The 21,843-nt window shown below is 39.5% G+C and overlaps 1 protein-coding gene across 1 annotated transcript in view; it reads right to left on the bottom strand.

Annotated features, from left to right (window-relative positions):
* The window catches only part of PREP (prolyl endopeptidase), a 113,559-nt gene that overhangs the window by 10,954 nt on the left and 80,762 nt on the right, over positions 1 to 21,843 (bottom strand). Inside the window, exons 11-12 of the mRNA XM_056343244.1 lie at positions 10,134 to 10,270; positions 2,875 to 2,969 (exon numbers count right to left, since the gene is read on the bottom strand). Coding sequence (XP_056199219.1) covers positions 2,875 to 2,969; positions 10,134 to 10,270 — 232 coding nt within the window. The remainder of the gene's footprint in view (positions 1 to 2,874; positions 2,970 to 10,133; positions 10,271 to 21,843) is intronic.

Here is a 21,843-nt window from a genome sequence, read left to right as displayed (position 1 = left end):
GAGTGAGTGCCAGGTAATGTTTCTAACCAGTAAAATTAAAGCTAAAAGCTTTGCATTGCAAAATACATACAAAATGACCACATACAATCCACTTGAGGTTTGATCTAATGGGACTTTATCAGCATTAAACTCAGTGACAGTTTCTTAAGGCAATAAAGCTTCAGCTTATAAAATAAGTACTTCTAATTTCCTGGACACAGAATATGTGGCTGGTAATTTACTTTTTTTTTCTATTATTCGTTTTCAAATCAGATGATATATACCTACAGACAACAAGGGACTTCAGAGTTGCATCTTGGTTTGAAATTTTATTGATTAACTATCAGTATGGAAATGCTTAATATTCTGCCATCCTGCTGAACAAAATTCCAAATGTGATCAGATATATGAGGACTAAATCATGACTGAAAATGTAGGTTCAGATGACATCGTTGGTAAGACTTCCAGTTCTCAAAACAAAAAGTTTGCAGGGTGGGATAGGGAAGGAAAAGAATAGTTTTCCCTACAATCTCTCAACTATTTGAGCAGAAGATTATCAGCCTAGGGAATTTACAGCTGACCAAATCTCATAATCATCCCATTTTAGATGCTTGTTTGGCAAGAGACTAAAACTGGCTTCTCCTTGAAGTTTATTCTACCTTTAGACCTGGTATGTTCTTTCTCAGGCAATTAAATGCTAGTAAGAAATAGGAAGTAGGAAGAAAATCCTCATATTCCTGTAGCGAAGTCTGTGGCCCAGCCAGGTAAGGGGCTCAGTGCATGCGGAAGTGGAACTGCAGTTCCTTCTACTTTGTTTAAAAGCTGGGTGTTTATTGTAAGTGAATTGCCGTTTCCACTATTGTCCAGGAACCCCCAGGACAATTAATTCTACCCTAAAGTAAGTGAGATGAGCTATAACCTGGAGGTGTCTCTTTATCTTCATTGTCCATCCAGTGATCCTAGACACCCAGTTTACACTGGATGATTAATTTCTATGTTGCAATAGTTTGGTAAGATAATTCTGACATTTAGTCATACAGATCTTGTAGAACTGGGACCAGTACATTTTTTATTTTTTTATTTTTTAACAAATACACACCATTCTCATATTAACAAGACCATTGAAGAGAGACATACTGGGACAATGAAAAAGCTTTCAAATGTGTGGTAATAAAGGAGAAATAAATCTTACTCTTTGCTTAACATTCTGGTCTGAGGTAAGGTCAAAATCCTATCTATACCACGAAAACTAAGTAAACAGACTTCTGTAATTGCTTCTGGAATTAACAAAGAACAGATACATATATTATTATTATACTGCAACAAAAGACCTGGGTCAAAATTAAGCAGGAAATAGGTGGACCACAGAAGCATTATTATATTAAGACAAATTTTATTAAAAACTACTACAAACCAATAAGCAAATTTAACTTAACGTAAGTATACTTCATCTGTAGCAATAACAGCCTGTCTCTGCAAGCATATATTCTATTTATAAAACTATTATAAATTTAACTCAATTGTGAGGAAATGACCCAGACAAAAAGTTACTGCAGATTAAACAGTAAAACCAAAATGTAACGATCTGGGAATACCGTTTTGTTTGTAGTAAGTTATTATGGATTACTCCCATGGCAAACTGCTGCACCACAAACACCACTGTTTTGGTGCATTTGCCTTGCTGACTCCATCTCCAGCAACTTATCCACCATATTCTTGGGATATGAATATGATGTCACCATTAAATAATGATGGGTATGTTACAGAGATAAGTAGGACTTTTTCCAGCTTTTTCCTCTGGTGAAGGGATGCAGAAAATTGTCAACAATAAGGCAAGTGGACAAAGACAATCAAAGGATTAAGACAAATATTGGATAGGAAAAACATTGAGAGAAACATATCAAAGGTATTAAGAAAAGGGGAAAAGAGACTGACAGGGTTTTGTAGTGAATGACTTGGTTTCCCTGCAGCACAAAACTCAGCTTAAAAAAACCGGTCAAATGCCAGCATACAAGAAGCTGGACCCCCTAAGAGAGTGTGGACCAGATGATGTTATGCCATCAACAAACAGCACTTGTGGAGCAGATTGTTTTCATATGAACTTCAATCACAGAATCACAGAACCATTTAGGCTGGAACAGACCTTTAAGATCATCAAGTCCAACCATTAACATAGTACTGTCAAGTCCACCACTAAACCATGTCCCTAAGCACCACATCTGCCTCCAGGGATGGTGACTCAACCACCTCCCTTGAACAGCCTGTTCCAATGCTTGACAACCCTTTTGGTGAAGAAATTTTTCCAATCGCATTCACTAAAAATAAAAAAGGGTTTATTCATAAATTGTGCAAAAACAATCTGGAAAAGTTACATTCTGAACACAAAAGTACACACCTTCTCTAAGGTTCTGCAAATGTTTTGAGGTTTTTTGTGTGACACCAAGAGTGTCTACATAGTGCTGTTGTCTTGGGGATCTAGAATTGTGGGGCCATGTGCACCTGTCAATACTGAAAAAGGTATGTAAAAGCAAGCAAGGTCTCCTGCAATACAGACAAACATTTTTTGGAAGATCAGTTCGAGATTAATAGCTGCATTTTCAAATCTGAAGTCTCGGGAACTTGACCTTGCTTTAAAAGCCCATAATAATTCTCTTGGAAAATACTGTGTTTGTGCAAAACTATTTTTATAGGTTGCAAAACCTGAAACAATCTAATGAAAACCATCAGAAAACACTGGACAATGTACAGATCCAATATATGAGTAAGAAAAAAATTACTTTTCTACAGAATAAGTAAAATGCAAAAGAAGAAGTGAGTAGGGAAGAGGGAGTGAAAATAAAATGTAATTTTCATTGCTAAACTTGCAGTTTTGTTCCTCTACTTGGACTGATTTACCTTTGTGCCAGGTCTCTCCATATTCACCACCGCCCCTTATGTTTGCCACTGCTAGAACACCTCCTAGGTGTCGCACAAAAATAAGTCTTGACACACTGAAAAAGCAAACAGAGGATTATTTTTCGTTTCCAGTTTTTGTATCCCTACCACTTTTACAAAAATACTTTTGAGGGAAAGATCTCTCCCAAAATCAATGATAAAATTGTGAATGAAGCCCCCCTTGACAGCCAACCTGAGTAGCCAGGCTTTTTTCAATGATTATCCATGGAAATGAAAACCTCTGCAGGCTTGGCAGAGGAAGGAACTAGTGCTGGTCCATTCTTCTTCCTCCCTTAGTTCTGCACTTCAGAGGAGAGTGGCCAGTGGTTCTGCCTAACAGAAGACCCCCCAAGATATGTCACCATTATTTTTTATTATATTCAAAGCCTTTGGTGTAGGGACTTCAAGCTATGCAGTACCACTGGACTCCCATAGCTTTCTGAACTGTTCCTCTTCCATTGGTCCTCCCCTTTTTCAGATAGGAAAGGAAGGCTTAGCCCAAATGAAGAAAGCAAAAAATTAAGACTTAAGATCAGTGCTTGATCGTTGTTTATGAACAGGTATTTTCAACTTCTGCTTAATGTACTTATTTTTGGACCTTTATAAAACTGTGTTTGCAAAGAAAACTTCTGCTTCTACCATTGTTTTTTGCCAGGCAGGGCCTGCAGTCAAGTTCTGGTCAATCCCCTTCTTATTTTTCCACCTGCATTGCCAAATAAAAAACAAATAGTAAAACCCAAAATTAATAGTTCTGCTTTCCCTAGTATCTCTAGAACCTGGGTGAAAGCTAAAGTACTGTAATTTTTTTTAAAATGCCAAACTGCAGAAGCATCAAAGCTATTGCTATATTTTTAAAAGGAACAGAAGTAATTTGAATCATATTTAACAATTAAGAGAAACGGATCTCTGATCTGTTGATGCAGTAGCTTAACATAGTACATGCTGCAGACGGCAAATCACATGTATGGCAGAGACCAGTAAAACATTAAAATTTAATCTCAACAAGACTTTTTTTTCCCCTCCCGCAGGTTTAAATTTCTTATTTACTTGAAATCTTTGCTCATGCAAGAAACCAATGCCTGCAGAACTTAATCCTATCCAACCACAAGAGCAAGGATTGGGCCTTTTCACCTTTAAGTCCCTCTACTGCTTATCAGAAATGTCTTGAAAGACAGTAGCCCTACAGTGTGTCTCACATGGACGTCGTATCAAAACAAGTAAATTCTTCATACCTCCCAAAGCAATTATCTATGTACTAGCACTTTTCTTGAGAGTATATACCAAGGATTAGGGAAACAAAAAGAAAAGCAGAAGGATAACTGATAAGAGATTCCTGTATTTTCATAATCCATCAAAGGAAAAACTTTTCACCTAGGCTGGTTATCTGTGGCCATCAGATGGTTCAGGAGGCATGAATTATCTCTGCCTCTGTAAAATCAATTCTGAAGTCCATCACTGTGAATTGTATTTTCCTTAGATTGTAGCAACATGTTCATCAGATGCAAGGTGGATATTCTATAAGCACACTGTGCAAAGGTCAAAGAGCATTATTCTGTCAAACTCCAGGATGCCTAATTTCAACAGGCTGCTACACAGCTAATGTGGAGTAGCCTGACAGTAGGTTGCCTTACGAGATTATGGCTTCTTCATTTTTGGTATGTTAGAGCCACAAAGCCTCCCAGAATATTCTGCACTTTTCACTGTCTCTGTCCCCAACAAAATCAATAGAAACTTTCTGGTCCAAACTTATTTGATCTAGTAATCAAAGGTAGCAAATATAACAATTGCAAGTAAGGTAAGAGCTTGCTACCCAAATATATTGGCTCAGAGTATTTACAAAAATAAAAAATTCCAGAGCAGAGTCCATCCTCTTTCATCTGCTCAAAGGAACTGTGCCCATCTGAAGGATCAGCATATTTAACGAGCAAAGAACGTGGGATCAACACAAGCCAAAGTACTGAGTGCAATCCTGTCCTGTCCATGGACTCCTCGAGCAGAGATGGTACCTTGATGATAATTTTTGGAGGGGTCTAAGTGACTTAGGATCTCAGAGGATATGCAGTACTCATTACAGGAAGCTAGTCCCCCATTTCCACAAGCAAATAATTTTTGTCATACAGACTAAATGGATAAAATCCAGAGTCTGATAACAATCATTATATTGACCAAATTAGAAGTAAGGTTTAGTGCATCTGTGCTCACTCTCAACAATAATACTGGGATTTAGGCACTTCTGAAAACATTAGTGTTTTCCATCCATAAGTGTGGGTTAGAGGAGTGGACAGTGAGGTGGATTGATGACTGAATGGCAGAGCTCAGAGAGGGTTCTGATCAGCAGCACAGCCTGGCTGGAGGCCTGTAGCCAGCGGTGTGCCCCAGGGTCAGTACTGGGTCCAGTCCTGCTCAACTGACTCATCAGTGACCTGGATGAAGGGACAGAGTGTGCCCTCAGCAAGGTCACTGGTGATACAGAACTAGAAGTGGCTGACACCCCAGAAGGCAGCACTGCCATCCAGCCAGACCTGGACAGGCTGGAGAGCTGGGCAGAGAGGAACCCAATGAAGTTCAACCAAGGCATGTGTAGGGTCCTGCACCTGGGGAGGAATAACCCCACACACCAGTACAGGCTGGGGCTGACCTGCTGGAAGGCAGCTCTGTGGAGAAGGACCTGGGAGTTCTGGTGGACAGCAAGCTGCCCGTGAGCCAGCACTGTGTCCTGGTGGCCGAGAAGGCCAATGGGATCCTGGGGGGCATTAGGAAAAGCATGGTCAGCAGGTTGAGGGAGGTGATCCTGCCCCTCTGGCTCTGCCCTGGTGAGGCTGCATCTGCAGTGCTGTGTCCAGTTCTAGGCTCCCCAGTTCAAGAGAGTCAGGGAACTACTGGAGAGGGTCCATTGGAGAGCTACGAAGGTGATGAGCAGACAGGAACATTTCCTTGATGAGGAAAGGCTGCGAGAGCTGGGGCTGTTTAACCTGGAGCAGAGAAGACTGGGAGAGGATCTTATCAGTGTCTACAAATTTCTTAAAGGCGAGCGTCAAAAAGGACGGGGCCAGGCTCTTTTCCGTGGTGCCCAGTGACAGGACAAGGGGCAACAGGCACAAACTGCAGCACAGGAAGATCCATTTGAATATGAGGAAAAACATCTTTGCTTTGAGAGTGACAGAACCCTATAACCGGCTGCCCAGAGAAGCTGTGGAGTCTCCTGCTCTGGAGACATTCAAAACCGGCCTGGATGTGGTCCTGTGCAACCTGCTCTGGGAGAACCTGCTTTAGCAGGGGGCTGGACCAGATGCTCTCCAGAGGTCCCTTCCAGCCCTGACCATTCTGTGATTACCCCATATACTCCAACATATACATCTAGTAATGTCACTGCCAATGACTATTAATTAATACCTACCCTGGTATGGTCAGTAGTAAAGTGAGACAGGACCTTAACTTGACGAATAGTTTGAGGTAGGTTTGCCTACATCTTGCAACAAGATTTCTCAAAGTGACTTATAATTTCAAGGAACCAGTTTTTTTAAGTATCTAATCAGGACTTTTAAAAAAGTGAAAATTCCAAGTGATGAGGCAGAACAAAACTCAAGTGTCATACACAACACTGCTACTGCCTCCTGTGTTCTTCCAGGTGGGTTCTTGCTTCCAGATTTGATTCCAAGTCAGCTTGGTGTCTGAGTCACAGCAAATTGCCCAGTCGCCGTGAATGCCTATGAAATGCCTCATTCTGCAGAGGGAAGTCTGGCTCTCAGCTCTTTCCAACAGTCTCTATAGCCTTTTGCTCATTACCCCTGTTTTTCCTTCTCTCTTGGGAGCAGCATAAATAAAAAGAGTAAAGGAAAGGGCAACAGGGTCAGGAAGCAGCCAGTGGAGGAAGCAGAAGATTGTTTCTTCCCCGGAGAGCTCCTTCTAGACCCTGTCACTCTTAAGGAGCATAACAAAAAATAAGAAAACAGGTACTGTTTTTTACAGTATAGAAAAAACATAAGGAGCTGTGCTTCAGGGAGCAAGAATGCATTCCCAGAATTACTGATCTGCTGTCAGGTATTACAGTTGACAGAGAAATGTGGGATAGTGCACTGGTTATGGGGAAAAAATCCTGAGTCACTGCACTTGGTTCCTTTCTTGGCTTTTATGCAGCAGGAGGGAGTGGTAGCAAATAGTAATCTTAACTGAAAAGAGTAATTTTGCACCCTGCCAGCAGCTGCTATGTTGCCTGCCCTTTCTCTGGGCTTACAGTCTCTCCCTGCACCACCTCTTTACTTGAAGGCTTGGTACAACCTGGCCCTGTAGCACCGAAACGCAATTTCACAGTCCGCTTCGCAATCAGCTGTATTCCAAGATGCATTAGGAATTGCTTCTCCTGTACCCACACGGGCACATACAGAACAGTGAAGGGAAACAGGTTGGTTCCTGCAGGGTAATTAGCTGAATCTGAGGCATTAGTAGCAGGTTTGTGATGGCATTTCCCCAGCAGCTCTGCCAAGCCACTGGTGTCAGTTCCATCAGCTTTCACTTGTACTCACTATGCAGGCTGTACAATTAACGACTGCTCTAGCAGGCACCATACTCGAAATGCTACCAAATGTAGCTCTTCAGTCCAGAGGAGCATATAAAAGATGCATGCTTGGATTAAAAAATAAACTGCTACTGTAACTGACTTAATGACTCTGGACTATCATTCTCATCATTATTTCAGAATCGTCTAACCTGTTGGTTTGTTTCTATTGCTTTCAGTGAAGAAGGTTTTATTTTCATTTTTTTGTGTTGGAGAAAAAATGAAAAGCAATACCAGTTCCTGAATTAAGCAGAAATACGCTCCCCAAGTCAGAGTGCTGGCTCATGTTAATTGGTGTTAAATACCAGTAAAAAACATTGTACTGGCTTGAAGAAATACAGGACAGAAACAAACCACTGTTTGAGAAGATGAGTGCTTTGTGAAAAGTTACAAGAGCCTCAAGTTCAAATACAATATCAGGAATATTTATTCAGGAACTTGTTTGTTTGATTGACTTTTTTAAAGGCTACTACTTAGTTGCACTTCCATAGCTAAGCCTCAGCTCAGGATCAGGTGAATGATGCCTCAGCCTTGACCATCCTGTGGCTGCCTTCTAGCACTTGTGCCTGTGGGTCATCTACAAAAAAAACCAAAAAAACCCCAAAAAAAACCAAAAAAAAAAGACTGGAACTGGCTGGAACAGCACGTGGACCTGGGAACTCCTTGGGGAATACTGCAGTATGTACTAACAGGGATGTGGTCAAACATTACTTGAATCTGCCAGGTAAAGGGGGAACTGGACATCCTGCCTTCCTGGCATAAGTTCTCTGGAACGATTTTCTTTCTCTGATCTTGCCTGCCTACTTTTGGAACACAATTCCTCACAGAGTACTCAATTCTCAGGTTATTAACCATAATGATGTATTTAAAGGCTTTGGATTCTCTTATTTTTCCTTTAGAGAGAGAAAGGCTGAGAAGGGACATGTTGATATTACAAGGAGAGAATGATAAGGGAGATGTGGTCAATTGTGTTTTATTTACATTGTCAGTGGGATAATGTATTTTGATCTGAAAGTGACTGATAGTTCTCTGTACATTTAGTTTTAAGGGATTGTTACAGATTCATATTCTTATTTTATGAACTGTATAATAAAGGTTTCATAGGGTTCAGGAAGACATACGTCACTGTTCCCATCTCCCATCTTCCTCTCTTCTGAGTCTCTCTTCTGAGCTGCACCCTCTTGCTGCTCTTTGCTAGACTTCCATGAGAGTTAATTTTAACTTGCCAAAATGGCAGAAAACCACCCACTCAGTTTTGATGGGACAGTTTTCTGCCATTCTTGCGAAGCAGATCAGCTTAGCAAAGGATCCAGTAAGCACCAGGGCCAATGGATGGGAGGTGGAAGGAGGCACTGTGAAATACCTTCTCCTTCTGCCAGCAGCCAGCTTGTGTCAGCTCTGCAGTACGTGAAATTTTACCTTAAATCAATAGATACATAATATTTACTTTAAAAAAGAAACATGGTAAGTTCTATCACAGTTTTCAGCATCTACAATAAACTGTAATAAATCAGTGCTTGAACCTAATCTAAAAAGGAATTTTAAAATGATTCTGGTTATATAATTGTGTCTCTCTAAAACCACAGAAAATTAAAAACATAGCTTTACAAGGCAGATAAAAAGCTTTCAAATAATCACAGAACACAAGAAAGTAAGTCCATTGTTAGACAAGGTATTCACTAGAAAGGACAAGAAACTGTAAATGCTATTGAGGAATACAATCACAGTGACCTGGAAAAGCACGCACTACAAAGGATTGCTTGAAATGTGCCGATTCTAAAGCAAGACTGGTAGCACCTAAACTTAATAGGACTGTTTCATAATAGATTTTTTTTTGTGTTGGTGAGCTGCAGTTCTGCTATCTGAAAAACTGCCCTCCATCCAGTCCTCTGCACTTTGGTTTTCCCCTGACTGCCTAAAAGCATTTCTTAAGTATTACAGACAGTCACTGCCTCTTGGTAAGTCTATTCAAACTCCCTTGCTGAACAAATAAGCTTTTGCTTTAAAGCGATCATCTACTCAATAAAGCTTATGGCTTTTGAGGGCTACAAAACCTATTTTGCACACAGCATTTTTGCTTTACAATTAGTTGCTTTGCATATGCAGAGCCCATATCTTATGCATCTCAAGACAGAATATCCTCTTTCCTGATAAAATGGGAACACAGTAGGATTTTGCTTCTGATGTAATCTCAAAAGTATAATATGAAAATACAGCCAAATTTAAATTACTTACATTCATTTAAACAAATATGTGATTTTTCTATAATATTTAGACATAGGTAACTGTGTAACTTGGAAAAAAGAAAACTTCGTATGTTACTAGTTCAGTAAAAGGCTCAATGACTTGCTTAACGTACATCTATATGCCTTTCTGTTGAGCTCAGTGACAGAGCAGGAATAGGTTAAGGTATAGGGCAGGTTGCCTGCTGTAAACCTCAGAAGAGCACAGCACTTCTCTGCTCTGTGACACTGGGCAAAACCCTTGAATTCAGAATCAGACAAATGATGCCTGGACACTGGTGTGCAGTCCTTAAGGCCCTCATCTTGCTTCTGAGGGCCCTGAAATGCATTACTCTGTCAGATCCATAGTCTACCCCGGCCTCAGCCTGTGACAGTTGTTAATACCAGACACTTCAAAAAAAGGTATAAATTACCCCACATACCTGTAGCTTGGTGTAATTGATATGTTGAAGCCTCCATATCCATACAAGAAGGCAGGGTGAGAACCATCCAGTTTAATTCCTTTCTTGTGAATAATAAACATTGGGATCTTAGTACCATCTTTGCTAGGGTAGAAAACCTAAGACAAGAGAAAAAGAAATATGAAATGCTGTTATTGTCGTAACTTTGCACAACTGCTGTTAACAAAAATCAGAGGTGATCACTTCCATGGTGGTCAACAGGTAAAACTTTCCGAGCAATCTGCACCAGTTGCCTAGGTCAGGTTCAGCAATGGCCATTACCCGCTTGGTTGTTTAATAGCTCTGGAAAATGTATCAAAATGAGACAATACAGAGGGTATGACAGTATCATTTTTACATATCTTATCCATCAATTCTACATACAAGGGGGTTTGAGAAAATTCTACAAAAACAATACAATTCTCTGCATGGGAAGACTAGCATTGTGAAAACACAAGACCTGCATGGTCCATCATACGTGAAAGCAGCAAAGACTGAGCTGGCAAGGAGAACAAACAAAACTAAAACCAGATTTCCAATCATCTAAAATGATAATTTCTAAAAATTTATCCTTTTTTAAAAATTCAGAATTTCAGACACTAGAGAACAGTGGACAGGGAAGAAACAAACTCATGGCAGGGTGGTAATTTAGTGTGACCCCACTAAACACTGCATTGGTTTGGGTAACAGAGAAAACTCTGAAGATCTGGTCTTTACTGCTGAAATCACAGAGAACTCCTTTACATCAGTTGGTGCAGCAGTCCTTGCTTGCAAAAACACAATCACAAGCAATAGGCCAAAGATATTTTAAAACTCACAGTATTTTGGTTTTAGTATTAATACATTGGCATTAACAACATTACTCAATGGAGTCGCTCCACATACCAGATTCAAGCCAAAAGACTAAACTCTGAAGAGCTGAAGACACTGTTTCTTACTAAGACTTGTGAAAACAGCAAAAAGCTGACTGCTCAACACCTGCATATGCAGCATGAATTCACCAAAAGCAAGTCTGTATCCAGCAAAAGTGGACCAAGCATTGGGCAGTCTTTCTAGGTTGTCTCAGTGACCTCTTCATCTCATCAGGGTGGTAACGTAAGTCATAACAGAAACTTTTGTGGCACTTGGTGGGTTTTTCGGCATTACCTAGCAGCTAGAAGCAGAAGCACTAACCCTGCAGAACCCCCAAATCCATCCAGCAGGAGCACTAACCCTGCAGAGCCCCCAAATCCATCCAGCAAGAAAACTGAACTGCCTGCTGCCTCTCAGGAAATCAGCTCCCAAAACACCGAGTATCCATGCAGCACATACTTTCATATCTCTTTCTATTACTGCCACAGCACTGTGTGAATGTAAAAGCTAAATTCCACGTACACAAACATAGACTGCAATTGCTTAACACAGTTCCCATATCTTTTTGTTCTTATGCATGTATCTGCCTGCGAACTCTAATTTAGGATTGAGCATGTCTGACTTCGCCAGTCAAGCAAAACACATGGTTTTGAACGTAGTTTACTACTTGTCCTAAAGTTCTGGTTGACTACTTTTCATTGCTTTGGTTTTAGCATCATTATTTGCAGCTTCTAGTCTAATTAGAACAAAGCAGCAGTACATTAAGAATGACATTCTTATAATTTTGTTGCATGTTTACAACCTCTGTGCTTTTAAGGGAAACAGACCTAACATACTTTATAAAGCACACGATCAACAGGATCTATTTTTATAACACATGAACATCAACAGTAATTTGAACCTGTGCAACACGTTTATTCTGAGCATTGCCTGTAATGCAAAACATGTAAATCCACATAGCACGTTGAAAACAAAATAATCACATTTAATTTCAGTTTAATCATTGCTAAGGAAATGTAAGCCATTTCAACTGAAACCACATCTACCTCTGAAGGCTTCACCAAAACCTCTAGACATTTTCTAGATAAAATTCAGCATTTCACAGTTTGCAGCAGATGGAAAAATCCAGAACAAAAGCCTGAAGGCATTTTTACACAGATGAAATCAGTTTCCAACTACTGCCGCAACTGTACCTTTACTGACAAGTGCTCATCAGAACTCACAACAGTAGAATACAAAGGATTTTCATTTTAAGTGTTTAGCTAAACACTATAAACAAATAAAATATCTGATGGACAGAAAACCTGCTGAGGCTGGCAATGAGGAGCTCCAGAGAGACTCCCCTCTAAAATGCCATACATCAACTCCAGTTGTTGCTGGCAATTCACACGAAGTGAGCACCTGGCCCTCTTGTGTTTCCAGCAACTTACTGCTGTTGGCCAGTCCTTTCCCAATGATTAAAGGATGCCACTAATTTTACTGCTTCTTTAACAAAGGGGGTATTTTTTTAAACCTCTGAAAACTGACTTCAGTAGGGCTTTTATCATCATCAGTAACATACCATTAAATGAAAACTCAACAAAAAAGATGCACGTCAAGGTGACATTTGCAATTTAAGAGTTTTCGCTCTTATCTTTGTTAAAATAATGATTACCTCTCCCTCTGAGAGGAACAAATGGGAGTGGGGTGGAAATCAATTCAGTGAGACACCAAGATATGTGAAGCCATTTAAGCTTCTCCAAATAGACTATTTTCAACAACTGATTCAATCTCACCTTTAAATTAGGTGTTATCTCTGAAGCAAGTCAAATGGTTTATTCATGTCACCAATAAAGGGACAGTGCCTCTATCTCAAAGATTAAGGTAAACTGGAAAGGGCAAGCCCTAAAAAAAAAGGATTTCTCAAGATGGTATTTCATGCCTAATTTTAGAAGCTGTCGGCTTTTACAGCAGTGAACGCTCATAAAAGGGTACTACTGCTTTCTGCTTTATCACAGATAGAAGTGATCCACTTGTACTGGTCACATTATATTACTCATTGCTCATGTATTTTCAGATACACATGTCACTACAGCCATTAGCGCATATAAGAGGAGGACAAATTAGCAAAGTGATTTTGGAACAATAATGCTTCAGACATATTATGAATGCTGAAACTCACCATTCAAGGAGGGACATGCTAAAAATAAAGATTTTCAACCTCCAGGAATGCACCAGCAGTGCTGTGTGGTTGACAGGGCACTCCTGCTGCAGGCAACCCCTCGTGCTATTCTAGGAGCATACCACTGGACCAGTACAGGAGCACTGAAATAGTTGTAGCTCACTTCGTCTCACACTAATGTCCCTATCTGTCACATGGCAGCAGGGTCTCAGTGCCAGAATCACTTTCAATTCAGATGCTGGAACCTGTGGCATAAATTTGTAGCCCCTCTGCTTTTTCTTATGACCCAGGAAGAAAGCAACACTGTTCACACAATTACTCATTACTATGAACTACACGAAAATTAAGCTATACAAGCCACACAAAACCCAATCTGAGTCATTCTTCTTTAGTGCATACATATACATTTACAGAGTGGTGTTTTGTGGTTTTCTGAGCTGTTGTTGGGGGGTTTTTTTGTTTGTTTTGTTGTTTGTTTTTTTATATAAATTTGTCATTTGAAAGCAATTTACACTTCATTTTCACATAAAAAAGACAATGGAAGTTTACTTCCAACACATTTTATAGAGTAAGTTTTACAAGTAAATACAGTTAATGGCTGTGTGATAGGGTTTGTAAATACTTAGGCGTTAAGTAGTATAAAAAAAGTTCTATACATTCACTCCTGGGGACATCTTTGTCCTAATCATTATTTGCTTTACATGTGCAGTATTATGTTAGGTGCATCTTCACTTAGGGAAGAGGGGAGCGATCAGCCAGCGCTGTAGACACAGACCTAAATTCAGAAAGACTTCCAAGTTTACCTACTTCTGCCTCTGCAGTGACAAGAAGCGTCCTCTCCATCTCAAGTCACCAGGAGGCAAAACTACGTATTGTAGCTTTTGAAAAACTAAGAGGATTTGAAAGAGAGAGGTTGAAGACAAAGTTTTTCTGTCATTTGTCTATAGAGATAATATAGCCAGACACACAGAACCAAAACTAATTTTGGCAGTCATCCACTGTGACTTGTCTTGTGAGTAAATATGAAATCAGTATCTCTTAATATTAAAGCAAGTGATACAATCATCACAACAAATAAAGAAACAAAACTAATCTGCCTGAATACTCACACTGTGACACATAATTAAAAATACCTAAACCTACTGAAATTTAATAGAAACTTCCATTCTAAAAACTGAAAACACTCAGCAATTTGTAATTATTCCATTTCACTTCTTTCAGACATGTTTTCTCTGTTTATATAATGGAGAGATTAAAAGATGTATGTAATTAAAATTGTGTTGGGAGAAAAAAGTGCATGTACACCTGACATCATCTCAGTTTTACAAACCCCAAAATCCTTCTAAGCAAAAAAAAGAACCCCAAACTTGTACATATTTAAAATTAACCTTACAATGGCAAGATTCAACACAAGTTTTGAAATATCACTGTAAAACCCAAATAAAAAATAAACTTATGCAAATGGGTCTAATGCAAATATTTTAAAACTGTGAACAATATCTGAATGTCTAGAAACCTTTTATAATTTTTCAGACTCGCTCATTACTGGCAAAGAAATAAAATCCAATTAAAAAGTGATTAGTTTGGCTTTTCAGAAATAATTATTTCTGCAGATAATACCTCAATTTTACATATGAAAAGAAACTTTGACTTCTGGGACTTGAAAACACTCTCTGAGTCACCGTAGGCTAATTATTCTTAGAAAGCCACCAGTGATTCTAAAAATGTCTCTCTCAACCTCTCTTCCAAGATTAGGTACTACATACCAGAGATATCAATTCTTTCCATGTCTTTGTGTGCTTGATCAAAACCAGGTAAGAGTGACACTTGTCATTAGATTGACATCCATTGTACAAAACGCCAAAGAATTTTACAAAGAGCAACTAAAAAGGCATATACATGATACTGGAATACTCCTTATTAAAAATGCTTGTTCAATAATTTAGGTTTAATAACATCATGAGAATGCTTTTAAAATGAGTTTTGTTCCAGTGTCTTCTGTAGCATTTTACTGACATCATGCCTTTTCATTTGAAACAAATACAGGATGTAGCAGTCCTATAAGATTTAGCAATTGTTTTCTGTTTCTGGATAAGAGAGTCTGCCCTCACCCGTGGCTGCTGTGATTCCACTAGCTGCCCCTACAAGGTTCCAGGCAGCGCTAGAGAACCACAGCACCCCGCTCGGTCCCAGCACCCACAGGCACCAGTGAAGCAGGCACCACTGTGTTGGCCAGCCTATCAAAGGGAATCACTACTTCAAGTCTTTTATTTTCTGAAACTGCATTTCAAGTGTCCAGTTTCACATATAGTATTATTTCCTTCATTAAGCGTGTGATGAAGATTTCTCATCATATTTACATATGATGACTTTTTTTTACATAGAAAAGCATAAGGAATTCATAGTAAATTACATAATGTCGCTCATGTTTCCCCAAACATTGTGAACGCTTTGCTAAAGGCTCACTATTTTAAAAATCCCACACAACTATCTTTGAAAGATGACTGGAAGAGTAAACTTAAGGGAGTAGTCCCTGGAGAAGGTTTTCCTACCCAAGCTGTGGCATCAGGGTGTTCAGACCTGTATTTAGGTTCAGAGCTAACGGTGCCCGAGGCTGAACAATGCTACACAGCAACACCTCCCACTGACAAGCCCTAACAGCTGCCACTGGGTGCTTCAGGAAGGCAAGCCACAAAGACCCTGCCTTCACACCAGCAAGTCTGAACACTTCAGCACTGGCAGGCAGGGGGAAATCCTCGAGATGCCAGGGCAGAAATCTCATCTATGCAAAGAGAATCATGCGCTGCCTTCTGCACCGCCTCACCACAGCTCATTCAATCCCCTCATCGCCTCTGACCTTACAGAAAACCTGATATTAGTCTCGGACTAAAGGCTATATAGCACATCACAAGCAAAACATCTGATTTATTGCAGCAGTGGCATGGACCCAAGTACAAGACCACCAGTGGCCCCGTGGACAGTTCTGGCAGCCGGCCAATTGGCCACCTGTAAGAGCAGCTCTTACTAACCACCAGTTTTAGTATTCCTCTATACAAAAGGAACCAGAAGTCAGAAGTAATAGAGAACTATTACCACTACACAGCAAATCCATGGGATCTGAGGTTTCGTTTCTTCAAAGGGGAATCCTCATCAATCTTCTTTAAGCCTCTTAAATTAGCTTCAGAGCAATTCTGTCTGGGTTGCAAAGCTTGCTTAATACAGAACTGGACAGGGGCCAAAGTAACTCAGTACAGTAAAAATTCATGCAGGTAAAACTCAGAAAGAAGAATACCCACTACAGACATTCAAAAGCGCTATGAAAATAATCAAGAAACCTTTTAGAAGAAATTGTTTCACCACCCACCCACCGGGACAAAAAGCAGCCTCATGCTGACAGAGGCAAAGTGCCAGGAGATGGTCTTTTAGAACAAATGCCTCCTTACTAAATGCAGCTGCCGAGCTGCAAATGACTGCAGGGAGGTGTCTCACAGGGTGGTGGGAGGAGAGAGGAAAAGGCAAGAGAAAAACACAGTTGAAAGTTCAGAAATGCTGCAAGACTGGCATGGCAGGAATTGCTTTTAAATCACACTTTTGTAGATTAGTTAAAGGGCAGCATCCCCTTTACATAAAGCCTTAGTGGTAAATGGGATCCAACGAGAACTCCCTCCACTCCACTGCTGCAACCTGAAAGACTTCTTGCCTTTTCTCTCAATGTTTATCCTCTGTCCCTTTCAGTGGGATCTCAGAGCTTCCTGCAGCAGAATAATTAGCATCTGCCACATACAATTATTCATTTTCTTTCATCAATTTGCCTTAAAGAGAACTTTGTGTACAGCGTAGACAGACATATCAGATAGATAACATTTACCTTTTGAGTTAAATGTACACTGTAGGCGTGTTAAACAGAAAAATGTCCCAGGGGGCTTTGTAAGTTACAGTCTCTTTCCTGAATCACCTCTGTGCTCATGCATTCAAGAAACATATTATTACGAAGCAGTAGTATAGCATGAGGTAAGCAACGGCCTGTCTCAATGGAAGTAGCATACTGTTATAAATAAAAACATTTGTAACAGCTGCTGGCTACTGCAATTTCTTTCATTAAATCAACTTTATACTTCATTGAGAAAACTGCTCTGATAGGAGACTATTCACTGTAATAGCATATAGGCACTAGAAAGTAAACACTACTCATCTTTACATGCTAGAAATCAGTTCAAGCTGTAATGAGAAACAGTGTAAGAATAAAAATGTAGAGGTAACTTACCACAGGGTAAGCAAGGGGGAGAACTTATGCAAGCTACTCAACAATAACTATTCTTATTTTTGGTTTTATGCTGAGGTAGGTGCATGCATCTAATTCAACATGCTGAGGAAGAGAGATATTCACTCAAAACAGTAACTGGCTAATTCAGCTTTTCTGTTTCTGTCTCCATCTTGCTCAAAACTTGCTTGGTTATCACAACACAGCCCTGCTGTTGAGCTTTCACGAGTTTCAAAAAGATGACACAACCACTGCTGGTTGTTCTCCCTAATGCAAAGGCATCTACATAGTTCAGGGTGCTCAAACTTGACCTGTAAACCTGCATCCAAAAATTTTTGCACAGAACAAATTCAGTCTTGACACTGGTGATGTCAAGAGCTCAGCTTGTGTCAAAGCCCCAAGAGGATCCATATATTCCACTTATATTGCCAAGAAATTTTGTTTATGACTTTCAATAGCTGGATAATTTAATTTCAGAGCAACTCTGCTCTCTCTTCCTTTGAGAATCATACCATGTTTACAGATGTCAAGTTTGCTACCCAGAACAAGAGGTGCTATAAATCACTAAACACCTACAAAAATTCTGCATGTGGTTAGTACAATTTTGGAAAAAAAGTCAATACTCTTAATTCTTACTTTTTGGGTTGAATATTAACAGAGACAATCTACAATGGACAATGCAAATTTCAGAAAGTCCCAGATCACTTGTCCTGTGAATATTTATTTTGAGGAACTTACTGAAATAAACAGGTCACTTAGAAGCACTTCCATGTGCGGTTTTTCACTCAAATTATAGCTACAAGTAATTTAATTTCTGAGATTTAAGCTTGAATTTAAAGTTACCTATCTTCCCCCTACATTATTAAAAAACCAAAATGGCAGCAGAAGGAAAAAAAAAATCCCCCAAGAATGGTCAAGGATAAAGTCCTAGAAAGTATATGGGTTGCTAGCTTAGAAGAAAATAATTCTAAGGATCAGATGCTATTGATTCCAACAGTTGTGTCTTGCTGACCATCTCCTTTCTGTGGAAACAGTACTTCAGGCTCATCTATTGTTTTCAGATTTACAGTACTCATTGCGTAATGAAGAAAAATCACCCAGCAAGCAGCAAGAAGTAGAAGAGAATTATGAGAATGAGTTTTCATGACACTGTTGTAACAATACTTCAGGAAAAAATTAAACCAAAACTCGTATGAAGCAACCCAGCAAAAATTTCAATTGATGGCGTAATTCCAGACAGACATCATAACTAAGACTTTAAGGTACTTCATAACAGGAACACCAAGAAGCATGCTGATGTATCCCTGTAATACTGTTGGAACAAGGAGAAAAATGAGTAACAAAAGAGGAACACCTTTTTTTTAAAAAGCATAAGACTAAGGACAGCTTGCAGCAATCTTTCCTTTCTTGGGCAAAATGTGAACAAGACAGCAAAATTAAAAAAAACTTGTATCAGTCATAAGGAATTCAACGACTATGAATCAACTACTAATAAATCAACAGATCAATTGTCTAATGATGTCAAGTCAACTTCAGTGAGCGGTAACAGTTCAAAGAACACCACTAAGTAGAGGGAAAAAGTCAAGGATGTTCCTGTTGATAAAAGATCCCCTGATTTTAGGCATTCTACCATTATGCTTTGAAGCTTTTCTGCATCTTGTCTATATTTTAGCCATTAGCAGTGATTGCTGTGCACTATTACTTTCAAAAATAATTGACAAACTGGCTGAAAAGCAAGCAGTTCAGGGAGTCATCAGGGGGAATTTATGTATCAATTTTTCCCTGTCTGTGAGAATAGCATGCCAGAACTAAGAAAATAATCTATTTCTTTATTGCATTTATCTACACAGTTGAAAAACTAGTTACTATGAATAACAACGGTATTTCTAAGAGGCTTCCCTTGTCCCATAAATTTCCTGGGAGATGACTCAAGGACAGAGCAGAAATAATTGATCTAAGGAAACATGATATTCTATCAGTACCTCTGGGCAGTCTTGATAAAATCAAATCAACTGCTAAATGAAGATGCAAACTAGATTACCCTTAATAAAATTGCACACTGATGAATTTGTAGTGGATAACAAACAGACAAAAGCCCACAGAAAAAAACCTTGCATAATTAGTGATTGAACCTTTCTGGTAGAAAAGTGAACTGCTACCTTCCTTTTCCTTGGAAAAACATTCTTTCAGAATGCCCCAAGATACTGTATTTTAAAATTTTTACTACTTCTGACCTTATACTGAGGGCACAAGAAAGAAGTCTCCTGATCAATCCTACTCATACGTGTTCCACTTAGACAAGTTCACAACTGCATCTCTAGGTAGTTATTGAAGTACTTTGTGTTTAACTTGTCCAATCTCTTCACCAGTGAATGACAACTTCAAAAAAACAATCCACCAAATCTATCTAGATAAAAAGCTATTGACTAACGAAGCTTCTTTAGATCTGCCTTACCTGTTAGTAGTACAAATTTTTTCTGTTTGTATAAATGGAGACTATGCGGTTGAAAGTGTCCAGCAACACCAACATATTATTAAGAGGTGTGATTGTGCCATAGAACACTGATAAGAGAGGTTGTCCAAAACCCACTCATTTCTATTTAGTAAACATTATTTTCTCAGTAGAAACTGAACTGCTCGTAACTATTACATGATCATCTTGGTTAATATGTATTCTTTTCTAAAGGAATCATATTCACAGTGAAAGCAAGAGTCGTAGCTTTAGTTTACAAGATATGCTACCATTTGCTTGCCTTTTTTTCCTTTAAATTGCAGTCTGCTCCAACCAGTGGCCACACACCCTCATTTACTTTGCACATGTTCCTGGGTTATGAACAACTTAGTTACGCCAAGTCTGAATCAAGACTATGTAAGATCTCACCAACTTTTGAAATTGCTGTTTTCCACTCTCATCTCTATCAATCTCTTTTCCACCAGGGTGATGAATGCTAATTAACAAAAACAACAACAACAAAAATCTTAATCCACCAAACAAATGGCCCTGGGTGAAGACAGCAAGTATAATTTTACTGAGCTGCAGTGGTATCTATCTCAGAAGTTTTCTAAATTTTTCATTAGTTTTAAATATTACCAATTCTAATTTTTTTGTGTGTCCTGTATGTAGTTAATGCAGTTATTCCAAACACAATTTATTTCTCTGTTCTGCTTTTAAGCACCAGCACATTGGCGAATGTGATCCATGACTAAGACTCCAAAGTGCTGTGACAATGCAAGTAAACAAAGGAGCAACAACCTTCTATATTGTTCTCTGCAGACTGCTGTACTACCTTAAACCTCTTTGTATCAGTTGTGTGCCAAGCCTAATAAATGACTGCATAAACTAGTTACCAACTTGTGAGTGCTTGGAGGCCTGCAGCTCTGAAACATAAACCTCCCAGCCCTGCCAGAGCCATTTCTATTCTAAAAACACCCCAGTTCCCTGGTAGTCTACAGGGACACCATTCAGAATGAGAGATGCATCCACTGTAAAGTATTTAAATGGAATATGGAGCTGTGGGGAAGCTTAATTGCTAACAGGAAACACTGAGACACTGCAGAAAAGAGGGGACAAGGGAGTGCCTTTTGGAAGGAGTAACAAACAGAAGGCAAAACTACCTGAAAAACGTAAAATTCAATCCAGTAAGGCCAGAAATGCAACATACTATACTCTGACAAGTGCAATCACATACAGGATGGGGAACAACTGACCAAAAAAATAATTCAGAGAAGTATCTTGGAGTTATAGTACATGCCAAATTGAACTTGAACAAACAATGAGTTGTCAGGGGAAAAGGCAAACCCTATACTGGGACACGCAGGCCAAAGTCTCATCTGCAAGACACATGAAGTAACTGTGATGGATGCACTCGACCTCCTTAACCAAACTAGCAGTAGTGTGGTACAAACTCCAAAGGAGGTAAAGGCTTGAGCTGTAGCTGGGCCAAAAACTCCAAGAAACCCACAAAGCAGCAGAGTGACCCACTAAGCATCAATACATATGGGTTTGGACACCGTTCATGTGACTTACACATGAATAGCGGGTGTTTTTTCCAAGACTCATTTATCAAGGAACAAAGAAAGTTGTGGGTACGAGGATTCTCATGCATACCTTCCCATTGTATGCAATCTGACTACAAGCCAACCACTTTATCCCGTAAATATGACAGCCTAAGTGAGCCTTCATTGAGCTTCCCCTGCTAGGCAGGCAGCATGGTGGTGATGGTATAAATGGAGACTGCGATGCCCCTTGAGGTTGCTCCTTGAAGCAGAGACAACTTTTTCACAACAACAGATCTTTGGATGAGTCCAATTTGAACTTTCTCTAAATTGCGACTGGACCACACACCAGTGGCTCTCCCCTTGATCGGGACGCCTCTCAAGGCTTGAGATTCCTTACCTGAGACCAAGAGATCCTTCCT

The sequence above is a fragment of the Falco biarmicus genome, chromosome 6, assembly GCF_023638135.1.
Source record: "Falco biarmicus isolate bFalBia1 chromosome 6, bFalBia1.pri, whole genome shotgun sequence".
NCBI lineage: Eukaryota > Metazoa > Chordata > Aves > Falconiformes > Falconidae > Falco > Falco biarmicus.
Note: the sequence above shows the minus strand (reverse complement) of the source record. Positions and strands in the feature narration are given on the sequence as shown.